Genomic DNA, 19,935 nt, shown 5'->3' with positions numbered 1-19,935 from the left:
TCGTCACCTAATCCAAAAACAAACCCATTATAATGCTGATTCACTGAAAGCGACTTGATGAAAAGATTGTATAGATGAAAGGATGAATAGAAGTTTGTAGAGAATGAATGAAAGAGTAAACAAACTGAACATAATGTGGACAAGTGACCATGAGTGAAGCAGCTGAAGGACCTAATCTAGTAAAACTAACAAATGGTACACACTTGGTTCACTTGTGACTTTTCATCTATATATTGAGAGATTGTGAATAAGATGTCAGTCAAACAGCAGCTACTACAGGTTTACCAGATTCATCAGAGATCTTCGGAACAGAGTTACCACGCAGTCTTAGACGAGACTGCTCTACTGATAATCCTGTTGGTTTCTTCCATACAGTTTGTTGTTGAAACCCCGTACTTGCTATGCGAGCTGATTCGATTCAAGTGAGAGGTTTGAAAGCGTTAGTGCTTATACTATTGGTCTTATACGGTGAGTATTCTATTACATCTTTCTTATTTTTGACGTGGCGCGATTTGTTACAGTACGACACGACACAACTTCCTTCGACGTTATAATAATATTGTTTCTATTTTGTCGTACGGCACCGTGTTGTGTCGGATTTGATGTCGCGACGGGTTGCGGACTTAAAATTATCATCAAGACAATTTGTTATAATGACTTCCAATATTTGAGCTCAACGCATGAGCAAACGAACATTTGTAATGATGGTCATCCTAAACAATCCATTTTACTGGAATTTCGGATACCTTAGGAGTAGTGCAATTTTGTGATATCCATACGTCATATCTATCTAAAATTGACTTGCAGTGAACTGTTATGCTGATAGCCAAGCCAAATTAAAATAACTCGATTTCACAAAATCCACAGTGGTTCAAGGTGAATTTTTGACAAAATGTTTAAATTCGTCAATGTACAGATCCGTGTGGACTATTGACCTGTCCTTCAAAATTGACTGACCTGTGATGTTTGATTCAATTTCGATACATGATATAAATTTTGAGTGATTTAATGACATCACTACAACCACGCATTCCATTGTAACCTACTAAACCCCTAAGTGTTCACGCATGAAAGGGTTGAAATTAATAATATTATCGTATGCATAATTTAAGTAAAGTCACTTGGTGTATCACTTATGTTGAATACACATGTACCCTAGTGATTCACTAATTAAACCACGTACCGTACTAACACTGTCAAGAACAGAAATATAAAAGTTTAAGTTAAAGGGATAAGTTCGCCAATTTATTGAGACACTGTCATATTTAGAAAAGATATCTATAGAAATAGAAAAATAAATTCATAGTTTGAACTATTTTTTAAGGCATTTTCGTACATTTCTTGTACTTCTGAAAACTATTTACTTATATTCAAGACTCAAATCAACCCCCAAAATGGCGCACCTATCCTAGTAATGATTAATTATGTTATTACTATTACAGAAGGCCACACTAAGGAGACATGCAGAACTGGAGTGAAAACTGACAAGAATCTTAGAGGAGTCAATTTGGACAAGACATCCGGTCTGCCGTTTTACTGGTTTGATTTACATCGAGCGAGTGACGGGTATCATTCAGAATACACCTATACATGTGAGTTTTAAACCAAATTTGCTTTGAAGTATATTTTCATGACATTCTGATCGTAGAGACACACTGTTAAAATGACACTCTCGTCTTGTCAGATCTCCCCTCCCGCAATATCACGTTCGTTCAGGTTCCTCCAAAAACTGACATGGGGCCATTTTCATACCAAGGTTTTGGACAGTTACAATAATAGACAGTGAGAAATTCTAACAAGAACTGAACAATCTTGAATACATAGAAAGAATGGTAAAATCCTACAGCACGATAAGTTCGATACTACTGTTTCCACTTTGAGCGTTATAAAAGCACAATCTGGCACAATGGTGCAGTCAAATTCCCGTGGATGAACAAGCCCGTCTTCATTGGCCCAAAATGGAACTAAAAAAAGTGAGACGTAAAAATCCATATTGGTTTCAGTCATCTGTAACCCTAACCCCCCCCCCCCCCCCCCTTCAACCCTAACCCCTTCAAGAAAATCACCTTACCAACACCCATAGAAACTTGTTGTTATCTGAAAGCCAATTAGCATTTGATATCGTAACTTTAAGTGTACAAACCTTGACAATGATCTTTGACCGAAGTCCCTCTTATCTTAACACAAGATACATTTAGCATTGAAAAAAAAATTCAGGCCAAGGCGGATGCTTTGATAAGTTTACAGGGGGCAAACATTGAGATAACATGCCCTTGATGTTAGTATGATAACAATATTATCAATCTAAATATAGGTACATGATTGTGTACTATTATGTACTTATATTACTAATATGTACTGATATGTAAACTCATTGTACTGTTATCTTATGATGAATTTTTATTAAAAGAAAGCTGATAGCATAAAACACATTTTTCCTGATAAAACAAAAACAAGTAGGCCCTACTAACGACCCTAACCGCAATCCAAAATAACAGTTTTGGCAGCAAATGAAATATATTTATACTAAAATAAGACCCATATCAAATTTTCATTTCACATTTTCAAATTTCTAGCGCTCTGTCTTTGATTTCAGATTTATTAACGTATATTTTAATCAGAATATATCATAAGATATTGATTGAATAAATTAAGATATTGATTGAATAAATTAAGATATTGATTGAATAAATTAAGATATTGATTGAATAAATTAAGATTTTGATTGAATAAATTAAGATATTGATTGAATAAATTAAGATATTGATTGAATAAATTAAGATATTGATTGAATAAATTAAGATTTTGATTTAATAAATTAAGATAAGACCTCCATAATACGTTTTAATATCCATCACAAGTAATAGAGAACTTATTCTTCTTTAAGACAAAAGTTTTCATCAGCTGATTGATTTTTCATTTCTAGAATATTAAGCTTAAGGAATAAAGTTCAACGAGATTTCGTCTTAATTTTCCGTCTGACAAAAGAAGGCTGAAAAGTTACGCCTTTAATTACCTTTGGGATAAAATTAATTTTCGAAATGAAAAAAAAATTAAAGGTCGAGTGCAAACTGGCTTGATAAAAGGGGAAATTGTGACTAAATCTTTCTCCCTGTGTTCAAAAATGCGTCAATTTTGGTTATTGTAGTAAGTAGAGGGAGAAATTCTTGTTTTTTGACAAATTTATTGATTATAAATGTTTCGAAACAGTCAATTTTCAAAAGACTTTAATTTCCAATTCTTATTTACAACTATGATAATGCCAACTGACTGCATAGTTCATCTCAGCCAGGTCACAGCCAGGTCACGTTAAGTTTCATTTTCAGCTTTTTCGGTACTAAACTGTTATAAATACATGTATTTCGTTACAAACCACTTTAATTCAGAATATATAAATGATTTTTCAGTCCGGCTGCATAGTTCATCTGAAGCCAGTCCCTTCAGCGACGCCGTATTACAGGTGGAGACGGCGAACAACTGTGGTACCGGTGACCTTGTAGTCAATACCACCTTTTTATATCAGCCTAGAAACTGTCCAAAGATGATAATGACAGAATATAAGAAACCCATGACCAATGTTCCCTTCAAGTGGAGAGCTCCAAAATGTGGCTGCATCAAATTCAGAGCAACGGTCATTAGAAATGGTGTAACATATTTTTACGATGATGAAAATATCAGCGATGGCAACCTTGTCAAAACAGTTTGTCCACATGGTGAGTTCCCTGGTCTTTTTTGTGTAACCAAAAAAGTTCAATGGTACCATGTAAGCGTATTTTACCGCAGTACTGACATAGTTGTCGAACAATGCAAAAGGTTTTCAGAAAATATCTCGCGGGAGAATCAAGGAAAATCTCAAATAGTTAGAAAAATTTAAAAAAAAAGGTCATCGCAGAAGATCCATGTCAAATTTTAATCTGTTCTTTTAGGTGTGAGAGTAGCTGAACAACTCGTGGAGGTGGATGAAAAAACAACCGATTCTACCACTAAAACTTTAAGTACTGTTACCTCCAAGGTATGATCTTCTGCTAATCTTCTGAATCTCCGGCTGTTATCTCACTTGAGTCTATGTCCAAATGCTTGATTGAAATAGAGCTTCACAATAATACAATAAGACCTACGTCGCTTGTCTCTACCGGGAGTTATGCTTAACTTATACCACGCCTATTTGTTCTTTGCAACTGCGACAGTTATCATTTTCTCTCTTGGTCAGCAGAACCTTTTGATGAAGCAATATAAGACATGGGGTTGAATTTCAGATGGACAGGGCAGCACTGTTAGATCTTCTATGCAAAATAACCAGCACACTAAATAATTTGGAACTCTTGAAACGACCAGAATTTATTCAAAGACGAAAACTCCAGAATTCATCTTTAGTGAAGCTGTTGAATATTGAATTAGCTTTGGAACAAAGAAAAGCTGATATCTCATCTTGTTGTCATAAGGTAAGAATCAATGTTAGGAGACATGATGATGTGAGAAAAGTTAAATCCGTCAAAATCTGCATCTGCTGAGATTTGAGATATTTCCTGATTTTTGATATTATTTTCATAATGGCCATACAAAAATAACAAATGATAAATAATACTTCCCACAATATTAAAGAGTGGGCCCATACCTTTCTTCGATATGACCACAAACCACATGCCATTTTAGAGGCCATCTTGAAAAGAAATATAGGCAGCCATATTGGGAGCCATCTTGAAAAACATGCAGTCAAAAGCCATTATATAATTATATTCTAGAAGGGTGAAGATAAGACAATATGTTTTGATAATGTAAGAAGATATCGTATTGATCAACTTTGTGGTGACGGACAACCAAGAATACCATTTGTTGAACAGAAAAGAAATTATATGAGAAAAAGGGAATCGGAATGTTGTTGGCGAATAGGTATGTCTTTTCAAATTATTATGTAATAATGGTTTTCAATGGTGGTGGTAGATGACTTGTTAATGTTCACACTTCTCCATGTGCTACTGGAACACAATTACAATTAGACCAACACAATATCTAAAGGGAAATAACTAATTTATACTTGGTTATTTCCAAAGGCGGTCAATGAATTGATCTTTTCGAATTTCGGATTTACAGGTCTTGACGTTTGGATCCAAATGATCATATTTTGTAATATAGACAGAAAGTTAATTCACCAAGTCTGATTGTGACAATGTGATGGCAAAAAAGTGAACGAATGCATGTACAAAATAATAGTATTAGCTATGTGAACCCTTCGAAAGTGATGCTGAGAAACTCAGTTGCAGAATGGCAGCAGGTATTCTGAAAGAATTGAGTGCAGTTCAATAATTCAGTATAGTCTTTGAACTGGTTTAGATCAAGATTGTTATTCTATAAACTTAATACTCTCCAATGTTTTTCAGGACAACCAAGATATCAATGCTTCAGCAAATCTAGCGAACAGCTTACAGAATACTCCGTTGATTATTCTCTAGATGAGTCCGACCCAGCTAATGATATAGCTGATTATCCCAAAGAAGTAGAACGTTACGAAATGGTAAGCTCTTCATGTCCGGCTTGAAAATTGGTATAGGGTAATCTAATTGTTCTAATTTGCGCAAAAGCACTTTCAAACACCTTAGATCGCCTAGTTGAAGATTGTAAATGCGCATACTCGTATATAACGTATTCATATTTTTTTATCTCACATATATTTGTATTTTTTTTAAGGCTTCAAATACCAAATTCTTCAGCCCTCCGCCAACACTAAAACCGGACAATCAGAATATAGAAACGCTTACCAAGCTGGAAGAGACTACAACACCAACTTCAGTAACCAAATCAGTAACATTACCACCAATCAGACAGCCTTCAGCTAGACCACACAGACAAACTACACCCACCTCCGTTCTGACACACCATCGTCAACGGCCAGTACCAGCTGTAAAAACCAAACTGCGACAAAGCCGTACGGTTGGACAAGGTGATATGGGATACAACCTTAGAAAGCAAGCAAAATACACAAGAAAAACAACAAACCTCCGACATTCAGCTTCATCTGTTGAAATAACAGTCAACAGTAAGTTTTATATTTACTTTGAACATTAAATATGGTTTTACTTCGTTGATCGAGCAATATAAATTCTGATATCGGATTTGAATTTGTTCTCGTAGACCAAAAACCTGCAGAGCACTGCCGTATTGATATCAATTAAAATGTCTTGTTTCAGCATTAAAACAGAAATTATGGAAATCTAGTCTGAAATTGGAATGTTGTCAACAAGGTCGGATATTTGCCGCCAAAACTGGTCGTACAGACGTTTGGGACCGTTGTCGTTCGGCAGCTAAAGATTTCAGAAGTTCTGTGGTTCGAGGGAAAAAGATCTGCAGTAATACATTCCAGAAATGCTGCGTTGAACAGTTTATAACGTAAGTTAGATATATTATAGAAAATACCAAGATTAATACTGGAAAGCGTCATTGACAACAGTGATCACTTGAAAGTTTTGTATTATGGATAGTGATTAAAGTTTAAACAATTTTGAAAACAGCTTTGCGTCGAAGCTAAAAACATATTTTGAAACAATCCACTATGAACCACTACCAGTTGCAAATGATATTGAACCCTCTACGGGCGCCCACCATATGGGTATTTTTTCTTCTGCTTTCAGAGAGGAAATGAAGCAACTAAAAACAATTATAAAATTTTCACACAGACTAAAAATACCCCAAGTAATTCTTAGACTGTCCTTAAGACCTCAAAGTATCACGTCTATAAAGAAAAGCATCAATAGGACAACAACAATTCTTCATGCTCTTGAGTTCTCCGCTCACAAAAATCAATTACACAACGTAATTCAATCTTCTCAAAGAAAAATTAACAGGATAAAAGTATTGGGAATGAAACTTTTAAGACCTCAAAAATATAAGAAGATATTGCCAAAAAGATCCTGGAACGATGTTAATAGAAGCCAAAATGAAATTGAAAATGCGTGAATTTCTTACAATAACCTGAATTTAAAAAAAAGTATTTTGATATATTCTATAATTTTGTTTACGAAATTGACTTTTATTATTAGTATTTAGCATGAAATTGACTTTCAAATTAGTTGGAATTACTTGATTACTTCGATAAACAATAAGATTAACAATCAGTATAGATTAATTAATGTTGAACTGGCAAATTTTGAATGAATAAACTTAATGCGTTACTTTGAGCATGGACTGAAAATTTATACGTAGGACTCGGTATCTAAGAATATCTGGATATGAGCATACCCATGGAAAACATATCAAAGACCATCTTCTCAATGTCAGGCTATGTGTCTTATACCTTGACTTCGTTGTATCACGGAATGCAGCAATTTTATTGGATACAACGCTCAAGGTTTACAAACATTCTGTCTAGGGATATGAGTGGTTGAATCCGCTGCATTTACAAACTTGTGTGATACAAAGAACGAGGATAATAAAGTCAAGGTATAAGACGCAGTTCGTAATAGTGAAGATGTAGAGAAAGACTAAATTCGGTATGAAGTTTTTATAATGTATATATTGGCGGAACATCTAACCTTTGTAACTTAATAGACATATTTTATAACGCTATATTATAAACACTTTCCATGAGTTATTGGTTGGTAGCTTTTTTAATTATTTATATACGTCTTACTAAAAAAAGAACCGTAAAAACTTATAATCAAAGGGAAATAACTCAGTGTTTTCTGTGTCCTTGCTTACTCCTAATGATATAATTTATAATACTCTATCGAAAAAGGCTTATCTAATATCAAAATGGATCTCATCATATAAAAGTTCGTACTTGAAATCCAATGCAGTTCCTCATTATATATCGATATTGATAATAATTTACTAATTTACTAAAATGGCTGCTTTGAACATCTTATGGTTGGTGCTTTAGCTTTGTCACTGGTCACTGTGGTTTTTTAATAAAGAAATTATTTTCAAACTTTCACTTTGATAGTCATAAATAGTTATTCGCGTTCATATATTTTTTTTTACATATAATTTGGAATTTGTAGTCAAAGGCAACGTTAGAATATCCTTGCTATTTAGATATTGATACAAACGAAGAAATGCTGTTAAAAGATTAAAACCATAGTTTCCAGTTTCAGGTGGCCTTCATAAAAATATAACACTGTACTATACTTTAACCTTTTATGTTCAGTCATAGTAATAGTAAGGTGGCTGAAGGAAGGCCTGGGGCACAATGGCCGAATTTAAAATAAGTTTTTTGTTTACAGTGATAGATTACACGAAGTTTTGATGTATTTATGATATATTTTTATTACTCAAGGCCACTCATTTGTATAAAGTTAAACTAAAATATAAATATTTCCAAAGCGACTCAAATGATATATTCATTTATGTGAAATTTGAAGGTTTATGACGTCGCTTGAAAGTTCCCTCACTGGAATGCTGTTTTAGCATGGTCTGATTATGTACTTTCAGGGCTACAGCAAAAGCTTCAACCATACCAAAACCTAATACACCAAAAGGATCTCCTTCAACCAAGCAATTAGTCACTACAACTTCATTAAGAACTAATATCAAGAAGGAAAATTATAGAAGAGCGCCTCTTGACGTCGACAGCAGTCGGGAGGCAGATGAGAAGTATGCTTCAATGGAATCAAAAGCTGAGGATGATTTGATGGAACAAGATGATAAGGCGAGTGCCGAGGACGCTGGCGAACATGTGGATGATGATGGTGATGATGTTAGTGATGACAGTGATAATGATGATCAGGGTGAGGACGGTGATCAGGATGAGGACGATGATCAGGATGATGATGATAAGGATGGTGATGTTGATGATGACAAGGTGGATGAAATAAATAATGATGAAAAGAATCGAAAACGGAAATTCATTGATTATCCACGAGAAGATCCATCTGCGGACACATTCCATAACCTTCAAACAAAACGAAAATCGACCCCAAATACTGACATAGCTCACAGGGACTCGAACCATAGAAATCTGAAAATAGAATCTGCGAAACGAAAAAGGAATCGAAGACGACACAATAGGAAATTAAGACGGAGAAAACACAAAAGTGATTAACTTTCTAAATGATGGCGTTATAGATTTAAAATTGTAGATGTTGTTGACGCTGAATGAAATTAACTTATTGGGGTATTTTAAAGAGGTTTCTCAAGGTTATAGGCGAGCTTCTATGAGATGACCAGAGCATCTGGCATTCAAATTAAAATATAATAATGAAAGGATGCATCCAATAAGCTTTCAGATTTTGAATACTTTTATGGTTATTTGTATTGATCAATTACGACTACGATGATCAATTCATGCTGAATTCTATTAAATGATTCTTGAAATTAATATGTGGTTATTATTTGGCCATCGAAAAAGGTTGCTTCATTCAAGTGAACTAATTCGTCTACAAGTGGTATTTGTTACATTAGAAAGCAGCTTACATAAGACATGACATTCTGTTTTCTCGTTAATGCGTGATCAACATGATTCCAAATTTACTTGGCATGCTTAAAATGGCAATGACATCTCCTTCCTGAATTGGCCTTCAATCCATGCTCGTTACCATGCACCAGTGGCGTTTCTATGGGCTGGTCCGGTGTTAAACCTACCAGTACTGGACACACAATATTGCTCCCCCCTACTTGTTTTACCCACGCATAATGTGCTGATGTATGGTTTATACAGGGACGCCTTAAAAAAGTGCGGGAATGGTAAATAAGTGATTTGCTTTAGAATGCACAGAATCATTTCCTTTCGAGGTCTTTCAAAAAAGGTTTTCTAACTTCGAGAGTGTAAAGAAACTTCCGTTTAAGCTAATTTGATTTCTTGTTTATCGTTTGTGGTTCCGGTATTTCTAGAAAAACAACATTATGACGTTCGTACTTCAAAAACGGTTTGGTGCAAATGTCATTTCACTTGCGGTATAGTGTCGTCATAATCTTGTTTCTCTGGAATTGTGGTAAACAGGACGAGAAATCGAAATTCTCAAATAGTGCAAACAGAAGTTGTAACACGGGTGAAGAAAATCTTCACAATTTCGAGCTATTACAAACTTCGTCTTATACCTTGGCTGCAAAAGCCACCTTACTTGTATCACAGCAGTTTGTAAATGCAGCGATTTAATTGGATTGTACGCTAGCGAATACAGCCTATCAGAAGCATCGACAGAAAGTTTTAAACAATGAGTCATAATGTTTGTCGATTGTCAACTAGTGTACAATCAAATCAAATCGCTGCATTCCGTGATACGAGAAAGTTAGCTAATGTAGTCAAGGTATAAGAAGAAGTTCGCAATAGTTTATCATTATGAAGACCACACAACACACAATCTTCTATGAATCCCTTTGAGGCAAGGGGCGCCCACTGCTGATGACGGGAAGGTCTACGCAAATTGGTGGTACCACATTGGTCAATATTGATATTTTCGAGGCAGATAAGAAACGAAACCAACAATTAATGGCAACATTTATTAACGATTCAATGGCTTGATGGTATTGCCGAACATAATCTGGGGCGCCCCTGCCATTTAACATAATATATGCATATAGTTTTCAATGGATTTCACTCTACATTTGAACACACAGACATACAATATTATACCACTCCTATCCAAATATGAGACAAAAATAGAGTGCTTTCATACAGCATAAATATAGAATTTGTAATTGTAGAATAACGTTTGACGAACGTTTTTGCGGTCCCTGCATTTCCATACATTGCACTATCCGAGTTCAGATTGGTTTGAAAACAACCTAGTTAGTATAAAAATATAAATTATTGAATATAATCTAAAATAGGTCTTAAATTTATTAAATATCTGCATTATTTATGTCGTCATTGGCATCATTGCTGTTATTATCATCTACGTCTAAATTAGCATCTACATCTACTAAATCTTCCACAGCATCCTTAACAGCATTGTTAATATCGTCAACTTTGTCTGCAATATCATCAGCGACATCTTCAGCATTATCGATAGAGTTTGAATCCAAAGCTTCTACCAAAGCTTTTACCAAAGCTTCTTCCACTTCTTTAGCAACTTGAGAGCTGTCTGTGGTATCATCTTGTAAACCATCAACTAAATCATTAACATCATCTTGTTGACTTGCATTGACGGAATCGACATTGTCATCATTTTGACTGTTGACACCATCATCATCTTGACTGTTGATACCATCATCATCTTGACTGTTGACACCATCAACATCTTGACTGTTGACACCATCATCATTTTGACTGTTGACACCATCATCATCTTCACTATTGACACCATCAACATCTTGACTGTTGATACCATCATCATCCTGACTATTGACACTGTCATTATCTTGACTGTTTACATCATCATCATCTTGACTGTTTACACCATCATCATCTTGACTGGTATTATCACCATCTTGACTGTTAACATCATCGTTTTGACTGTCGGCAATATCATCACCATCTTGACTATTGGTATCATCATTTTGACTGTCTTGGCTGTTAACATCGTCATCTTGACTATTTGTATCATCATTTTGACTATCTTGACTGTTAACATCGTTATCTTGACTGTTAACATCATCTTGACTGTTGGCATCGTCATCTTGACTGTTGGTATCGTCATCTTGACTGTTGCCATCATTATTTTGATTGTCATTATCGACACCCTGACTGTCATCACCGTTGCTATCTTCATTAGTGTCTTGGCTATCTTCATCAGTGCCATTGCTGTCTGCATTGGTGTCTTGGCTATCTTCATCAGTATCATTGCTGTTTTCATTGGTGTCTTGGCTATCTTCATCAGTATCATCGCTGTTTTCATTAGTGTCTTGACTATTTTCGTCAGTACCATTGCTGTCTTCATTGGTGTCTAGGCTATCTTCATTTGTGTCTTGGCTATTTTCGTCTGTAGCATTACTATCTCCATCAGTATCATTGCTGTCTTCATTAGTGTCTTGGCTATCTTCATCAGTATCATTACTGTCTCCATCAGTACCATTGCTATTTTCATCAGTATTATTACTGTCTTCATTGGTGTCATTGCTATCGGTGTTATTGCTATCTTCATCAGTATCATTACTGTCATTGCTGTCTACATCGGTATCATTACTGTCGGTGTCATTGCTGTCTTGATCAGTATCATTGCTGTCTTGATCAGTATCATTGCTGTCTCCATCGGTATTATTGCTGTCTCCATCGGTATTATTGCTGTCTCCATCGGTATTATTGCTGTCTTGATCAGTATCATTGCTGTCGATGGCATTGCTGTCTTGATCAGTATCATTGCTGTCATTGCTGTCTTGATCAGTATCATTGCTGTCGGAGTCTGTATCTTTGCTGTCGGAGTCTGTATCCTTGCTGTCGGAGTCCTTACTGTCAGAGTCTGTATCCTTGCTGTCGGAGTCCTTACTGTCAGAGTCTGTATCCTTGCTGTCGGAGTCCTTACTGTCAGAGTCGATATCCTTGCTGTCGGAGTCTGTACCCTTGTTGTCGGCGTCCTTGCTGTCGGAGTCTGTATCCTTGCTGTCGGAGCCGTTGCTGTCGGAATCTGTATCATTGCTGTCGGAGTCCTTGCTGTCGGAGTCTGTATCCTTGCTGTCGGAGTCTGTATCCTTGCTGTCGGAGTCCTTGCTGTCGGAGTCTGTATCCTTGCTGTCGGAGTCTGTATCCTTGCTGTCGGAGTCCTTGCTGTCGGAGTCTGTATCCTTGCTGTCGGAGCCGTTGCTGTCGGAGTCTGTATCATTGCTGTCGGAGTCCTTGCTGTCGGAGTCTGTATCCTTGCTGTCGGAGTCTGTATCCTTGCTGTCGGAGTCGTTACTATCTTCATCAGTGTCATTACTGCTCTCGTCCGTATCTCCACCATTGTTTACACCTCCAGCTGTAGCACCACCATTTAAATCAGCTTTAAGCTGCTTGTTAACTTCCTGGATAACATTATCCAGTAGGGTGTCAAACTCCTTCTTAAACTTGTCGTCGATCTGAAAAAATAGGTTACATCGTTTCATTTACTTAGGCGTGTGAAGTTTGTAAGCTTGAAGATGTGCAAGTCATCTAATTCTCAGTGGGAAACAAATTTTTTATCCTTAACTATTTTTGTTCAAAGAGCGAAAAGAATTACTGGTGGTACCTTTCGGCCTTTTTCGTGATGAGGTTAAAGTGGCCCCAACACCATTTCAATCACTAATATCATACTTTGCGAATACTGAGTTATAAGCTGCGTTCGGAACTCATGTCCGCTTTCATTATTCGCAATCATACGCAAATGCTGATCGCTATGGTGTGAGCGCGCGATTTTGCTACCAAAGTTCTTACTTCTAAACCTACATCCGCCATAATCAAAATTAGTACGAGACATATTTGCACAGATGGGAAATCGGGGACTTTTTTTTATTACAATGCGTGTTTACATGTAATGATGTTAATCATTAAACTTGTAAAGCTTTTTAATATCTCTAGACGATCGAGACGTCGAATATACTAAGTTTCTTTAATAAAATGTCGATCTTGACCTACCTCTTTAATTTCATCTTCGAGGTCGTCATCGTTGTCGAGATCCAGACGGTCTCCTCTTTGTGCACCACTACTTTGAGCTGCCAATGTATTCTGTAATTCAATAAAATCATATCATTAGATATAGTCACATTACACTAGGGTTATCCATCTTCATTATATAAAGCTATTACGAACTTCATCTTATACCTTGACTGCATTCACCGCAAATATTGCCTCACGGACGTCGAGGGCTCTGATTGGCTGAAGTCACTGGCATATATAATCCAATCAATTCGCTGAATCGTGGCTATTGCAGTCAAGGTATAAGATGAAGTTCGTAACATCTTGACATTGTCAATATGGGGTTATAAGGCTTGATATTTGGTATACTCTTTTTAGGTTAGTTTGAAACATTCAGCTGTTTCATTAAAATAATAATTCTGTATTGTTTAAGTTTCGTATCATATTTGATAGATTTTCTCTTTAATAGTTAACCATAAATCAAAAAATGTTCATAAAATTCGTTTTTCTTCCAAATTTTAACGTTTATAGATCGAATTTTCAAGTTTTAGCTTATTTAGAATTGGGTTTTGTCATTTTAAAAGACTAATTGACGTTTTATAAATTATTGCAAAACAACCGGACGTAAATTTGCATATACATGCAACTTAAAATATGTACAAAAACTAAGTGTATTTGTAACATTCATGATTCACTCGGATATACTCATAAATAAGATGAAGCTATCAAAATTTTCAGAAAACAAACTGCCTATTTTAAAAAATAAAATTGTGATCTATGGTTTATTTTCTTGTCAACAACGACCACCTTAAATTGGGATAGGCCCGTCTGAGAGTTAGTCATTTGTATTGTTTATGGTTACCTATGTATTTTTCAATATTTTGCCTAATTTTCCACTTCTCACGATCGTGTCCTACTAGCTGTCAAAGGGACTAATTACTTTATTTTTTTTTAAAAAAAACTATAAATAACTTAATTAACATAACTATAATTAATTTATAATAGTCAATCATTATAATGTCTTAATCAATTTATTCATATACTAGCCAATTTGTCAAATGATCACAAATGTACATTGGGTTTATTGTCGAATGTGTTGGTGGTTTGGAACCAGGCGAATTAGTTCAATAAAAAAAAGACTCATCCAAAAAAAACATAACAAAGCACATCACGCTCGGCTTAAAAGCACTTAAAGGGATATTCTGCTTGTTTTGAAGGTCAGAAAAATTTTGTGATCAAATTTGTGAAAACTATACGCCAAAATCTAGAGAAATGTGGCCTTTAACGTATCTGAATGTTTTAACTAAAAAAGTCCAGTCGCCAAATATATTTTAAAACATTACGTAAGGTTTTTAAGTTCATATGCTTTTTGGAAGCTGATAGAAAACTACTGTACGGATTTGAGTAATAATTGTAGAGAAATATGTCTCCTACGTATTTGAAAGGTTTCAACAAATAATATCGAGCCATTATAAAGCCACCAAAACTAGCTCAAACTACTTAATTAACAATTAGTAGACTCCCTTTTTGATTAATCCTTTTAAAACAAATTCAATATGATCAAGAAGACACATAGATATAAATAGCATACTTTAGAAATATTTTCAGGTATAATTTACGACGTTCTTGATAATGAAAACTTTTTACAAAAAAGCAGAATGTTCATAGTCAGATGGAATTTGCCAACTGATGAGGAATTACAATTTTGAGAAATCGTTGTGATGTCAATTTGAACTGATAACATTGATTATAAATGAAAAAAATAATTAATAATATCATCTTCGTACGGAGCCCCTAAGGCGCAATTGTAAACATATTTATTTATTATTTCGTTTAAACGAAATAATTATTTCGTTTAAATGAAATAATTAATTCGTTTAAACGAAATAACATCATTTATTTCGTTTAAACGAAATAACATCATTTATTTCGTTTAAACGAAATAATATTTCGTTTATTTCGTTTAAACGAAATAATTATTTCGATTAAACGAATTAATTATTTCGTTTAAACGAATTAATTAATTCGTTTAAACGAAATAAAAAGATGGGTTAATTATTTCGTTTAAACGAAATAGACGAAAATTAATTCAAATCATTGAGTAAAAAAACACCAAAATTTCATATTCCCTTTGACTATAAAGTAATTTTGAAAATTTAAACGTGATTTTTTCTGCATAATTCAGTTAAATGGACCGAAATGATCTCTAGAAAGTGTCATAACGTCAATAAGAACAATCTATAACAATTATTGTAACTATGTCATTTCACCAAGATTCAAACATATCTATTTAGATGTGATTGATTGTTCTTACTCCACTCTCTCTAAAGGAAGGGCAATGACTTTCTGAGTTAAAAACAATCTTTGATCTTAATAGGATTTATCAAAACAAAATATTGGTCAAAAGAGATCTGCTGAGATCGCAAATTTTGATAGATATCCCAGGTAGTTGTAACACGATTCGTCGAAAGCGATTATTACTACCACAATGTTTACAGAATAATATTTTGCCAATTACTTTTGTATGAATAGAAATGTCAACTCCAAAATATGATTTTACCTTAAATTTCTATGGATCCGAATACATTCTGAGACAAATAATATACTGTTGAAAATTGAATATTTGTGAAAAGGACACACAAAATTCAAAATTAATTCGATTCTGGGCTCATAGTTATCGGGGAATAGTTATCAGTGAAGAGTATCGGTTAACTGGCAAAAGCATTTGCGAAGATTTTTCGACTCTTGAGGATGATTTCACCAAGTAAGGTTGTCATACTTTCTGCAATACTCTTATACTTTCAGCAATACACTCATACTTTCAGCAATACACTCATACTTCCAGCAATACACTCATACTTTCAGCAATACACTCATACTTTCAGCATTACACTCATACTTCCAGCAATACACTCATACTTTCAGCATTTCTACCAACATCTTAAGATACTTACTGCTTCTGATTTTACAAGATTTCCACTGACTTGCAGACTGACCATTACCGCCACAACACCAACTACAGCCAGAACACCTCCTCCTATGATGTACTTCAGGAGACTTGACTTATTGCCAACGGCCTTTGGATTGATGGCGGCCTGAAATATTCAAGGGAATTAATATTATTTAATATCAGGTAATACAATGTGAGTATAATTATGTCCTTTGATGAGAACCTGTTACAAAATTAACTTTAGAAGATTTGAGAGAATATTATCATACCGCCGAGTCACATCAAAGGTTCAAAATTTGTTTCCATAGATTCATGATATGACTTATTGTTTGTCCAAATTTTAAGAACCAGGACGTAAATTTCCCAAAATGTGGCACTCTTAGCGTATATTATGAAATTTCTATTTTCCATAGATTGTGGAACCATTGGGCTGAAATGCTCAAAAGAGGTACATTGGAACCTAAAAGACTAAGCCTTCCAAGTATTTAATTGTGAAGTGAAGCAATTATGATTTTAGTGTGCCAACGCATGGAGAGAGAAAAATAAAACGCTGTTATAATTTGGAAATAATCATGTTCATGAATTTCTGAAACAGTCGCTTATCTGTACGCAACTTCACTAAACGTCTTGTTGTAGAAGCAGATAGCCTTAGAGGGTCAACGGGAGTAATTATTTCTCTACGCTATGACGTGTTGATGATATGGATGTAAGATTAATGTTTTGGGCATGTCATTTATTGTCTTTCTACTCATAACACTGTCACAATCACTTAGTAAGACTTGTATAACATACAATAACTTGTTATGTTGGCCACAGTGAATTACGTTTTAAATGAATTTCAAACCTGACCTAGAATGATGCAAATAAATTATACAGGCCGACCAAGCCAAGACTAATATTATGGGATCGGTATTCAAATTTGAGTTTTTTGACATATATGGAACGTTTTCGTGATAATTTGAATTGAAGAAGTTATCTGCAGTTTGAATCTTTAATTAATTCGAAATTTTGACTGTGCATCATGACACCTGTCTCTGAATCTTTTGGACTCTTTATACACCTATTTTCATATTGTCTTGATATGCACCCATTAACCCAATTAGGGAATGAAAATGAAATGAATTGAATGGAGTTTCACGTCCTACTTTACTGCACCATGTGGGCTAATACAGACGGGCAACGCTATACAGGATGCAATGAGGGAAATTTTGCCAGGACAGCGGCATTGGCCTGCTTTTTTTCGATTTCCAACTGTCGATGGATTTTTAACATGCACAGTCTGTAGCACATGAGGCCTCGGTTATTGTCCCATCTAAACGACTCGACGCTTTTCCATGCCAGCCCCTCTTACGTACATCACTGACAGGGGGAAACCGGGTTGATAAATCCGAAGGTATTATCTCGACCAATATCGGGATTGAACCTCTAGGTTAGCGAGCAAACGTCTAACTCACTGAGCCACCAATAAGGGAATGACGACGAAACAGTTCCATGGATAACAGCTAAAAGAGGTTAAGATTGTCCAAGGTTATATAATTGTTTACGTTGCCGTCAAGAAGGCCGAATCACTGGAAACGAAGATAGGAAACCATGATTTGCTATATAGTAGTATATGAAAATGATAACGAGCTCTCTGTAAATACTAAATGCTATGGTAAGAATTCCATGAGCTAAATGCTAATGTTTTTTGTGATCTTCTTGAATTCAAAATTTATATTATTTAATACAGCCAACAAAACAAAAAATTTTGAAATACAAAATGTTGCTTGTCAAAGGAAAGAACTATATTCAAACTGACAATCTGAAAATCCACAATCACATGGTAGGTTAATTTGAGGTAATCGCAACTCATATTTTTTTCTTCAAAAAACGAAATTAAATATTGAAATTGTGAAAAAAGTAAAATAAACTGTACCTCTTCATCGTAGCTTGTCATCTTGATGATATCTTGTTATTATAGAATACAAATTCCTGCTTCAAAAACTAAACTGGATGTCCAATTAAGATGGAACTTGGCACAGAAGGCTGACAGCACAACTAAGTCTCAAGGAGAAATTTGGAGGGGATGACCAGCACCACCCGACGAAAGATCCGATATGAAACGTATTTCAAAAAACTAGGATCTTAAATAGCTGTCATCTGTCATTTTTTAATGGGGAATTCGGTGCGCGGGACAATGTGTGATGTCATGATCCATCCAGTGTCAATCATTTTCTAAACGAAAAGTCGTTTGTTGAGTCTAAGAAAGCCCAAAATACTTTCGTGAGTAATTTGTCTTACTGGGTATATTTTGAGTGACAAAACACGTTTTTTACGACCACCACTTGCGGAAATTTAAGCCGTAAAACTTTGATACTAAATTTACAATTAATCGTGGTCTATAGTGAAATAAAAATCATTATGATAAAATGCTTCTAAATTTTTATATTTTTACATTATGAATTATTTTGACTTTTTGATCAAATCCGTGTACATCTTTCAATCATCTGTCAAATAGTATAATATTTATGTTCCCACAAGTGTCAAAAAAAACAATTGTAAATCTTTAAAAATATATTTTTTTGCACTTAAGAAAAATATCTCCGAAGTTACTACAATTCAATAAGATAAAGCAGTTCAAATCTCGTGCAGAAGTCCTAGTTTATCACCAGGACGTTCTGCATCGCTCTGATAGTACCTTAATAAACCAAGGATCTATTCGTTACAGGCTGTAGACGGTAACAGATCACTCAGAGGCTCGGCATCTCTGTCAAGGAATCTCCGGATAGTACCTTAAAGTGTTTGTAAAAATGTTTTCTAAATAGCATCATCTTGCACCATTCCAATTTTCAATCAGACGTCTGTGTTATCTGCAAGTATTTTATGTTTCACTAATCGCGAAGAGCCTTGCATGATACAGGCATATTTTGCGAGTAGTGACTCCATCAAACACTCAGAAATCCTCTTTACAATCCCTTTAATCAGCTACTGACTGAATACGATAATAGGGTAGCCAAGATGTTCTCGTTTATGGACTCGTTTATCAATACACCTTTAGGAATCTCAGCATCTCTCTCAAGGAATCTCCGGATTGTATTTAAAATTATCCAAGGACCCATTGCTTACATTCTTTGCACGTTAATTGGGTAATCAAGAAGATGAGCTGGTTGTTGAGCCTTGGGATAATCTGATTCCATCTTTAGGACTGTACTTATTCAGTCATAAAGCGTAATATAACATAACCACCATCCCACCCCTTTTTGCACACAAACATAAGCACAATCTACACCGACCGTTCTCGTCGTCTTAGCTTTGCACCTTCCCCATGTAAGGACATTTTCTATGTAAGTTCTTCGACGATTGTGTTTTTAAATGGTACTGGTGGACTTTCATCGTTTTAACGTTTAAAATGCCCTTCTTAAAAATCGGAAATTGAATATAACAAATCTTGAGAGAGGTGTGCAGAGGTGATCCAGGATCTCATAACTTGGTATACATATTGGGAGTAGACTGACTTATAGGGCAGACAACTGTTGGGATTGATATT

At 35.1% G+C, this 19,935-nt stretch overlaps 2 protein-coding genes across 2 annotated transcripts; one reads left to right on the top strand and one right to left on the bottom strand.

The window, feature by feature from the left end:
* Window positions 1-401: 401 nt before the first annotated feature.
* Window positions 402-9,034, top strand: LOTGIDRAFT_172798 (hypothetical protein; the record flags this gene model as incomplete). Its single annotated transcript, XM_009049976.1, has 10 exons — window positions 402-468; window positions 1,443-1,592; window positions 3,408-3,713; window positions 3,927-4,012; window positions 4,257-4,442; window positions 4,743-4,890; window positions 5,379-5,512; window positions 5,686-6,034; window positions 6,186-6,384; window positions 8,425-9,034. 10 exons carry the CDS (start codon window positions 402-404, stop codon window positions 9,032-9,034), a joined length of 2,235 nt encoding a protein of 744 aa, XP_009048224.1.
* Window positions 9,035-10,418: 1,384 nt separating this feature from the next.
* LOTGIDRAFT_238358 (hypothetical protein) lies at window positions 10,419-18,494 on the bottom strand. Its single transcript, XM_009049975.1, has 5 exons — window positions 18,325-18,494; window positions 16,414-16,554; window positions 13,460-13,549; window positions 12,765-12,924; window positions 10,419-11,060 (listed from the first exon to the last, which is right to left on the bottom strand). The coding sequence occupies exons 1-5, from the start codon at window positions 18,343-18,345 to the stop codon at window positions 10,774-10,776; spliced, it is 699 nt and encodes a 232-aa protein (XP_009048223.1). The 5' UTR covers window positions 18,346-18,494; the 3' UTR covers window positions 10,419-10,773.
* Window positions 18,495-19,935: the final 1,441 nt, after the last annotated feature.

The sequence above is a fragment of the Lottia gigantea genome, assembly GCF_000327385.1.
Source record: "Lottia gigantea unplaced genomic scaffold LOTGIsca_142, whole genome shotgun sequence".
NCBI classification, from domain to species: domain Eukaryota; kingdom Metazoa; phylum Mollusca; class Gastropoda; family Lottiidae; genus Lottia; species Lottia gigantea.
Note: the sequence above shows the minus strand (reverse complement) of the source record. Positions and strands in the feature narration are given on the sequence as shown.